Below are 9,809 nucleotides of genomic sequence, written 5' to 3' on the forward strand. Positions count from 1 at the left end.
TGAATGTCTATGAATGGAAGGAAGGAGATAGGTGGTGACAGGAGGAAGATCTGGTGGTCACAGAGATTTTTTTCTTTTTCTTTTTTATTCTCAAGTGAATGAGCCATGGACAAAATTAATTAGTCAAAAATTATAAAATATATCAGAGATAGAAACACATTTACTGTTTTTCTAGTCAATAAAAGAGTGGATGTATTGGGTTTAAAACCCACAGGGAAGAGTTGATGTATTTGGTAATGCAAAAGAGAATGGATGAGGAAGTTCCTATCTTGTGGTCTTTATTTTCTGTGTGAAATGGAACAGGAAGAAAGAACATGGTAGAGTGTGGAAAGAAAGCAGATCAGGGCCTTGAGAAAAATAGGAAAGTTTAAACTTATAAGTCTGGGGAATGGGCAAATTTAGTAAACAAACAGGATTGCTGTGGAGTTTTATAGTGGTACTTGCAATCAGTGATCAAGAATTCCATTAAATTACTACCAAATTGACCCAGAGTGTGGTTGTCTTTAATGAAACTCATCTGCTCTGTGGCAAATGCAGAAAGTTAATGGCTGAGTTCATATAACTAAAGACTTTTCAAGAAAGTCTGGCAGAGAAACAAAGGATGAGGGACTTTGGAGTATAGGCAAAAGTATTATAGAAATTATTAACCATTGACTATTTTATCTAAGACAAATAAAAAGGTATGTCCTGATTGGAGAAGGCTAATGGATTAGAAGAAAAAAAGAACAATTCTCTGATGAGAAGGAAGAGCAGCCATGGTGAAAATGGTCAAAAAAGCAAACTGGAGGAACTGGAGATTAGGATCAATGCATACAGTGCTTGACTTTATGATTTTTTATGTGAAATCCCAGTTTGAAACCATGGGCTGGGGCTACTAAAGCCTTTGAAAAACTCAAAAACATGACTGGGAAGTTATCAGGAAAAAGAGAGGAGAGCCACAACCTCAAGTATGCAAAAGACTTCTTAGATGATCACGGAGGCCAAGGTCTGGAAGAGTCATTGGAAAACTAGAAGGAACCAACTCTGCCTCAGCTCTTGAGAAGGGTGAAATCTGAGAATCTAAGTATCTTCTCTTTAACAAGTGGCATCTTCAGAAGAAAGCTAGGGAGAGCATTCTAAAATCAACATAGTATGTTTCTGAGTCATTTGGGCTGGGGATAAAATAGGTCTACTTCATCTCTGTATTCTCATTTCCTTTGTAATATAACTTTCAGGGATAAAAAGACTCTATAACAGTTTTGTTGCTGTTGTTGTTAATATAGGATTCTTAATTACAAATTTGGTTGTTATTGCTATAACCATAAAAAGAACATTCATTACTCTTCTCTATAAGTTGTCATTCATAAAGAACTTCTTTTCAGTATTTTAGTTTGGATCTGCTGACAACAAATATATGTTTTTTATTCATTTAAAGTATCTTTCTTTTGCTTCCACTGTTAAAGAATATTTTCACTGGTTATAGAATTCTAGGCTTAAAATGAATTTTCTCTCAGCACTTTAAAAATGTATTTCTATAGTCTGTTGGCTTTCATTGTTTCTATTGATAAGTCAGCTGTCGGTATTATTCTTGCTCCTTTGAAGGTAATACAGGAGATCTTCAAAAAAATTCATGTAAATGTGTATTAAGAAAAAAATTGTGTATGTACTTAAATATTTTTGTACAAGTTAATAAACTTGTACTGTAATTATATTTTTTCATGATCTTTTTGAAGTTCCCTTATATAAAATATAGTTATAAATTTTATACACACACACACACACACACACACACATGCACAGACATCCTAGCACTGCTAGGATTAGTAATTATAGACATGCCTCCTGACTAAATGGAGTAACCTCAACAGGTATGTTCTTTATTACAATTTACAGGTGAGGAGGATAGTTCTCTCCTTTTAAAAGCATTTATGTCTACAAAGCTCTGTCTTCACCTCTAGAAACACCCCCCTATCATTGTTATGAGAGCATAAACAGTTTTGCAAATAGTTGTATAAGATGAAAGAGCAGACATCACTGGGTGTTTGTTCATTTGTTTTTCCTTTTGCCTAATAAGGTAATAGTAATGATGATGTTCACTAAAATGTATAGATTTTCTAGGGACCAGGTTCTGTATTAGATGTTTTATATAAATTATCTATTTAATCCTATGGTATACCTATGAGGTAGTAAAGATAATTATTTCTATTTTATGCTTAGTGAAACCAAGACTTCAAAAGGTTAACCCAGCTTTCACAAGATTCCAGAGCCAGGAAGTAAATGGCACAAGCAAGTCTGAGCTCAAGACTTTTCTAACACCAAGGACCATACTCTTTTTCAACATTTTGTCCTGCCTTTTGGCTTGCCCTTGTGGTACATAACTTGTTTCATGATTTGACTAAGCCCTGGATTCCTGAGATACCTTTTTAAATAAAGTGTGAGCTAAGTAGTCTGAGGGGTTTACATGCAAATAAATTCCCTTCCTGGTACATTTTTTCTCAGGTACTTCCACATACTTCTTCCTCCCTCCCCCCTCCACACCCCAGGCCTACTTTGAGATATATATATATATACACACACACACACACACACACACACACACACACATATATATATATACACACATACACACACATATATATGTATATATAAAACATTAAATACTTCCATTTTTAACTTCTAAGGCAAGTCTGTAAGTTGTTGGTCTTTTCTTCTGTGTGTGTGTGTAAAGCTTTATGCAGGGACAGGAAGCAGTTAGCAATAGAGCTTTATTTTTGGAAAATTAGATTGGTAAGGGGAGGGCTGTGGGGAGAAATTGCTTTCTGCAGTGTCAGATGAATGAGTTATAGGAAATGGTAGCTCAGCCAGCCATGTGGTGCTTGTCAGTGAGTCAGCAGTGACTCCATCCTCAGCCTCAGTGCTGGGATCACAGCTGAGAAAAACTCTTCCTGGCGAGGCCCCCTTCCTGCTCTACTCTCTGGGACATACAGATTGTACCTGCCTGATGTGAGCCATTCAGTTACCTGTCATGCAGGAGAAAGATTCAGAGAACTATCTTTTCATTTTTATGCAGTTATTTCTACATTTCTTTAGGGTTGATTGGTATTTCTAATTTTTCCCTGACAACCAGCAGAATGATCCAGTTCTTTTCTGTCTAGAGGATGAAGTTTGGGATTGATGTCAAAGCAGAATCCAGTTTATAGGATAATATTTTGTAGTTTTGTATTACTTCAGCCTTCTAAGGCCTTTATAAATGGTAAAACATTAGAAAAGCAAGACAAGGAGACGTAGCTTCAAAAGAAGTGGCGACAGCCATCTTACAATTGAAAGCATGTGTGTGGGGCAAAACAAAAATATCATTGCGCTTTAGGGGTTAGGACTGCAGAATTGTTGGTGATTTTGTTTGTTTAATAAATAGACACAAGTTAATAAATAGACACAAGTTGCCAAATTTATTTCAAAGGTAGGCTTTTTTGTTTTTTGGTTTTTGTTTGTTTGTTTGTTTAGTATTTTTAAATAACTATTCATTTGAAGGGAGACAATGGCCTAGTGGCCTTAATATCTTAGATCATCAACTCCCCAGTTCTGCTCAGACTTCTGCAAGTCTACCCTATCAACACCCAGGGTTCTCTAGTAGGAAGTGGTAGGAAGGACTAACTACCCACAATCTGCTATACCAGGCTTTTAGTTCCTTTCCATCCTTAGGAGAAAATGCAGTTATCTATTTAATACATTTTATAGATTAAAAAAAAAATGCTCAGAGAGATGGAAGAACCTTTTCCAAGTCAATTGGCTAAGAAGCGGCAGAGTTCCACCCAAGTCAGACTGACTCCGAAGTCTGTATTCTTTCAACTCGAGGGCGAAAGGATGCTGCCTTAAGTTGCACTCCGTCATGCTTTGTGGAAGGCATTTTTAATGAGTTAACTTAACACTAAGAAAAATTTGAATGTAATATTTTCTTCTTGTAAAACTCAGATTCCAAAAGTCTGGCTTCCACTTTAGGTAGAGAAATATTTAGAGCACTACAAATGAGCACTACACACGTCTGTGTGTGCACATCTACGTGTTTGACAGCAAGTACGTAAAAGAAGCATCATAAGTACCTGGTAGGGTGTTGAGACTCCCCTGGAGTGTATGAGATACTGTCCGATACAGTAGCCAGAAGTGAGAATTTTGGTTGAGGAAGGGGTAGTGTTTGTTGCAAAATGGAGCACTTACAGTTTCATGAAAAATACCCAGTGGGACCCTAATTTATTTTCTCAGCAAGTTAATAACATTTAAAAACCTTTAAACTATTTTACAGGTATTACTATGCAATTAGTGGTATGTTATTATAGCTTTATTCAGATATTTACATACAATAAGGTGCACATACTTAATGCATAATTGGATAAATTTAACACTTATGAAATATCACTTCAATAAAGATGATGAATATATCCATTCACCCAAAGAGGTTTTTTTGTAAAGCTATATTTTTTAAAGAAAAAAATCCCAGACATTTATTTTCTCTCTCTAATTTGGTGAAAGAACCTGTAAAAGGATTTAGATGATGTGGGTCTGGAGTTCAATCTTGCCCTAACTAGCTCCATGAAATTCAGTGAGTCCCTTAATTTTTCCAGCCCTTAGTTTTCTCTTCTGAAAAATGAGGGGGCTGGACTAGACAGTCCCTATGGCCTCCTACAGCTGTAAAATCAAATAAAGCGAAGGGGACAAGCATACTTAGGGTATTGGTTAGTGTCTAAATGGTCTTCTGTAAAAATGTAGACCTCCCTAGCAGCTGAGTGTCAGCTGTGTTGCTTGGGCCCTGCATTGCTTTGCTTGATTGGTTTTCATGAAATAATTTCATTTCTTTCCATTCCCTTTCGCCCTGATTCAAGGTCATTTGTGTGACTGTTTTCATGTTGATCTTATGGAACTACTCTAGAATTTAGGCTTAAGGCTTGGGTAATGCTGGGAGTTTGGCAACACCTTGAGTGAAGAGCTGATGAGGGATGACAGGATCATCAGCTCTCTGGGTATTTTCAAGCCAGCTTGGGCATTGTATGGGGGGGCAGAGACAGGTTGTATTGGATGTATTTGGGGACTGGGGGAGGGGAAGCAGATTGGAGTTTAATTAAAATGCTGATCCCAACTTTGCCCACCTTCTTGCCAGGTCAGCAGGCAATATTTCTGTCTCTGGTTCTGGCAATTTTGCTGTGATGCCATAGGTAGTGGGTTACCTCAGTAATTTTTGCAAATTTGCTTACAACGTCATCCTGCTCGCCAGATGCTTGAGCCAGGCCTGGCAGGCTGCCATCTTTCACCTGTGTTTTCAGACACCTGAGCCACCTCTGCCAGCATTCCTGGTGGAGGACGGGCTTTGGAAAGAGCCATGGTGAAAACTGAGTTGGTCAAATGATGTGTAGTGATCGAATGTTTAAAAAAATAAGAATAATTAAAAAAGAAAATTGAGTTGGATACAAGTGAGCAGTTTCATCACAGCATAGAGATCATTCTAAATGGCTTCTGTTTTCCAGATACCTAAGTGGGATTTCTGAGGAGGGGCTGCGGTGACTTCGTCTCAGCCCACCATGAGGTTCTTCCTGCTCTGTGCCTACATGCTACTTCTGATGATTTCCCAGCTGAGGGCAGTCAGCTTTCCTGAAGATGATGAACCCCTTAATACTGTTGACTATCACTGTAAGTCATCAAAAAAACAGTCTCCGTGGGACCAGCAGTTAGCATAATGGCTATGTCGCTGGACTCCCATGTAGTCGACCACGGTTTGCGTCCCGGACCCGGTGGCTTAAAACTCACGCCGGGCACGTGTGCGTGTGTGCCCAAGATCCCGAGAGGAGAATGGAGGAGAAGGGATTGCGGCGTGGCCATCTCCCTGGGGGGTGATTTCTCACTTTCTGTCTCTCCGTCTCTCTCTGTCTGTCTGGTGAGCGCACGCACCCTATAGAGAAAACCTCTCAAAAGAAAAAAAAAATGTCTCCATTTCTGAGAAGGAAGCCTTCTTATTTTTCATGGTCTAAGCATTTTTATTTTCAGGAAGAGAATGATCTTTATATGTCTTTAAAATGTTTTGCATATTAATTTATCCATCACCATCTCGTGTTTGGAGAAAGCGGGACAGTTTTGTTGGGTACTTTTCCACAGCAACCCATATATAGCTTATATATCTTCAGTTCAAAGAAAAAAGACCATTTGCTGACATTCACCGTCTTTTATTCATTTATATTCAAGACTTTAAGAAAGGAATTTAGTTAAAACCCTTCTACAACTAGTATATACAGCTAATCAATGCTGTATATTGATTCTTCAGCTCCATAATCCTGACTGATGGTTTAGTCCATTTTTACTTGCAGATTCAAGGCAATATCCGGTTTTTAGAGGACGCCCTTCAGGCAATGAATCGCAGCACAGGCTGGACTTTCAGCTGATGTTGAAAATTCGAGACACACTTTATATTGCTGGCAGGTAATTTTCCTCTCGTTGGTTTATTAGATTAAAATTCTTTTCTCTTGTGGTGCTTGCATTAATGTGTCTAGTTCATGAAAAACTAATATGTGATTGTGATCAAAAATTGCAAGTAGCCAAAAATATTCACCGAAAAGAATCAGTGTTGTGTACCAGGAACAAAATACGGAGCTAAAGCCTTTAGCAGTGGTGTTTTATTGCTACCATCAAGAAATCATACACCATTCTTTTTTTCCTAAAGCAGCAGGGAGAAAAAAAAAATCTTTCTTTATTCTTTTTTAACTTGGAATTATTCAAGCAAATATTAGAAGTATGTCTATGCTAATACCAAGTAGCAGTTTGACCCATGCCTGGAGAGACACACTCTCTTTGCCCCCTGACTACAGTGAGATATAAAAGCATCTCACTAATGAAAAAGTACTCTTTGTTGACTTTGTTGGAGACAGAGAAAATCCAGATGATCTCCAAAACACAATAAAAGGCAGATCTGTAAAAATAAAATAAGAAGCAGCTTAACATTTTTATGCATTCACATGATATGACTTATTGCCTTATTTCCAACAGGGATCAAGTTTATACAGTAAACTTAAATGAAATCCCCAAAACAGAAGTAATACCAAGCAAGGTGAGCAATTGTAGTTGGCAAATTTATTTGCATTCCCCCCAAACTTGAATAATAATATCTTCCCTCTCTTCCAAAGATGTTGAGAGTTAAAAGTTGAACTTTGGTTTTGCTTGGTTAATACAGAAACTGACATGGCGGTCGAGACAGCAAGATCGAGAAAACTGTGCCATGAAAGGCAAACATAAAGTGAGTGGAAGTGCCCGCTAGACGTAGTCATTCTGTGGGCTTGGTACCCCAATGTCGGAATATGAAAAATCTAATATCAATGTAATTGTTGCTTTGTTTAGGATGAATGCCACAACTTTATCAAAGTATTTGTCCCAAGAAATGACGAGATGGTTTTTGTTTGTGGTACCAATGCATTCAATCCCATGTGTAGATACTACAGGGTGAGTATATTGTATATGTTGTGAATAAAAAAATAATAATAAACCCTTCTTCTTCACTGATGTGTCGATAAAGTTGAACGCTTTCAGCTATAGCCCAGTAATTTGTTTTATCTCTAATGCGATGGAAGGATTAAAACAGAATCCTTCACATTGAATTTCAATACGTATAAAGTGGCATTGCCTCCCAACAGGTACCCTGAACAGGTGTGACACAGCTTTTTCTTTTTCTGTTGTAGTTGAATACCTTAGAGTATGACGGGGAAGAAATTAGTGGCCTGGCAAGATGCCCATTTGATGCCAGACAAACCAATGTTGCCCTCTTTGCTGGTAAGATCCTTTAGCATAATGAATATAAATGATTAATGACATTGAAGGTTCAAAAAGAATTTAAAGGCAGAAAAGAACTCATACGTGGATAGCCACCTTGATATAGGTTTTACAAAGGCTAAAATCCATGAACGGATCTCCAGAAAAGAGGAAATGAGAAGTGAGAATATTTCAGTGCCTATTAAAAGTGTTCTGACACTTGGCTCTGTTGTTAAGTAGGCTAATGATTCTGAATAAGTTGCTTAAATTTTTGATGCTTAGATCCCTCATCTCATCTGTAAAATGAGATAATTCCATGGGCCAACCTGTCACGTGTTGCTTGTAAACATCAGGTGCAGGTCTACGTGTAAAGACAACGGAAATGCAGTTTGTAAAAGCCCTCTGACAGCTACCCCACACTGCACAGGCTAACCCACTGTAGGATGATTATGGTTATTTTACCAAAATTATAACTTCGGTTTCAGATGGGAAGCTGTATTCTGCCACAGTGGCAGACTTTCTGGCCAGCGATGCCGTTATTTATCGAAGCATGGGCGATGGCTCTGCCCTCCGCACGATAAAATATGATTCCAAATGGATAAAAGGTACCTTTCCTGCGCAGGGTCCTGGGGTCAACCAATGACAATGGGACGGTGTGAGTGAGAACAGCCTAGGCCACAGGAGCTTCGGGGCATGACTCTGTGTTGTGGGTTTAGGACAAGTGCACGCTGCTTCAGCTGTAAGAGCACTGAGGAGAATAGCAGTCATGTCAGGAGAGTGAGCTCATCCAGGTGTTTATCCCAAGTGAGCTCAAGAAAAATGGAGAGATCTAGTCTCACCATGCCGATTTATCTAACTACACGTAACACTGCTTGCCCACCCCTTTCTACCTGCCTTAGAGAGTTAGCAGTGAGAATCGATTCGTCCATACCTGCAGAGTCGTTTTGTTCTTCAGAGTCTAGAAATCAAGATTTTTTTTTTCTTATTCTTCGTATTAAGAGGTTTTCTTCCCTAGTTAAATAGGTTAATGAATAAATCTGTTGAAACAAAGACCTTTGCTGTAGTTCAGTCCCCGGTAGGCCTTTTTACAGTCCATTAGCTGACTTTAAAGACGATGGGTTCCCTGAAGCTTGAACACACCCATATTGGGACTTCTCGAAATTGTTGGTGTATCAAGTTCTCGCTGGCTGGAACATGACTATGTGACATCTGTCAGTCACGCCTAGTAGTTGGGGTCTTATGCTAATTGAATTATCCTTTAGGAATCAGTTTGTTTTTTATTTTTCTTTCAGAACCACACTTTCTTCATGCCATTGAATATGGAAACTATGTCTATTTCTTCTTTCGAGAAATTGCCGTAGAACATAATAATTTAGGCAAGGCAAGTATACGCACTTGACTCATATTGCTGACTTGTACCGCGTGGAATTAAGACCGCTTTGGTAGAGCTATGAATGCTCTTTTGGCATGTTTTCCGGCACTCAGCTCACTGCATGTAGGGTCAAGTACAGAGAGCTAGATTGCCTATATGAGAAAAATTGCTGGAAGAACACTTGAACAATGGCCAGAATAGGAACAACAACCAGGGGCCTTGACAAGGTTTCTTTTTCCCCCTGTCACCACGGAGAGTGTTCTACAGGGACCCTTGAGCTACAGATGCTTCTTTTACACTTTAGAAATCCATTGATAGCCTGATCTTTCTCAGTGTCAGAAGGCAGGAAAGAAAATAGGGGTTCAGTTCTGAGTGTTTGGCTCAGTCTCTGTGATTTGAACAAATTGCAACCCCTTCTGCATCAGACTTAGAGATGGCACATTTCATTAACAATACAAGGAGCAAAACTGGAGACAAAAGGCAGGAATAAGTCTTATTCAGCAAGTCGGAGAGCTCACTTCTTGGGGAACGTGTTTGGCAAAACAGGAAAACCATCTTTTTTTCTCACAGGTGAATCTAGCTTACATTATGACTTACACAGACCCCTAGAGAGAAGGCCGCTAGATTCTTTTTTTTTTTTTTTTTTTTGAGAGAGGGTTTTTCTATAGGGGGCGTG

At 38.7% G+C, this 9,809-nt stretch overlaps 1 protein-coding gene across 9 annotated transcripts in view; it reads left to right on the forward strand.

Annotated features, from left to right (window-relative positions):
- SEMA6D (semaphorin 6D) overlaps window positions 1-9,809 on the forward strand; it is a 58,938-nt gene that overhangs the window by 39,581 nt on the left and 9,548 nt on the right. For all 9 annotated transcript variants that reach the window (XM_006151060.2, XM_006151061.2, XM_006151063.2 and 6 more), the window contains exons 2-9: window positions 5,496-5,658; window positions 6,330-6,441; window positions 7,006-7,066; window positions 7,190-7,252; window positions 7,354-7,455; window positions 7,692-7,782; window positions 8,247-8,366; window positions 9,054-9,142. In XM_006151060.2, coding sequence (XP_006151122.1) covers window positions 5,550-5,658; window positions 6,330-6,441; window positions 7,006-7,066; window positions 7,190-7,252; window positions 7,354-7,455; window positions 7,692-7,782; window positions 8,247-8,366; window positions 9,054-9,142 — 747 coding nt within the window. In that variant the 5' untranslated portion in view covers window positions 5,496-5,549. The remainder of the gene's footprint in view (window positions 1-5,495; window positions 5,659-6,329; window positions 6,442-7,005; window positions 7,067-7,189; window positions 7,253-7,353; window positions 7,456-7,691; window positions 7,783-8,246; window positions 8,367-9,053; window positions 9,143-9,809) is intronic.

Source organism: Tupaia chinensis, unplaced genomic scaffold, assembly GCF_000334495.1.
Source record: "Tupaia chinensis unplaced genomic scaffold, TupChi_1.0 Scaffold000312_2, whole genome shotgun sequence".
NCBI lineage: Eukaryota > Metazoa > Chordata > Mammalia > Scandentia > Tupaiidae > Tupaia > Tupaia belangeri.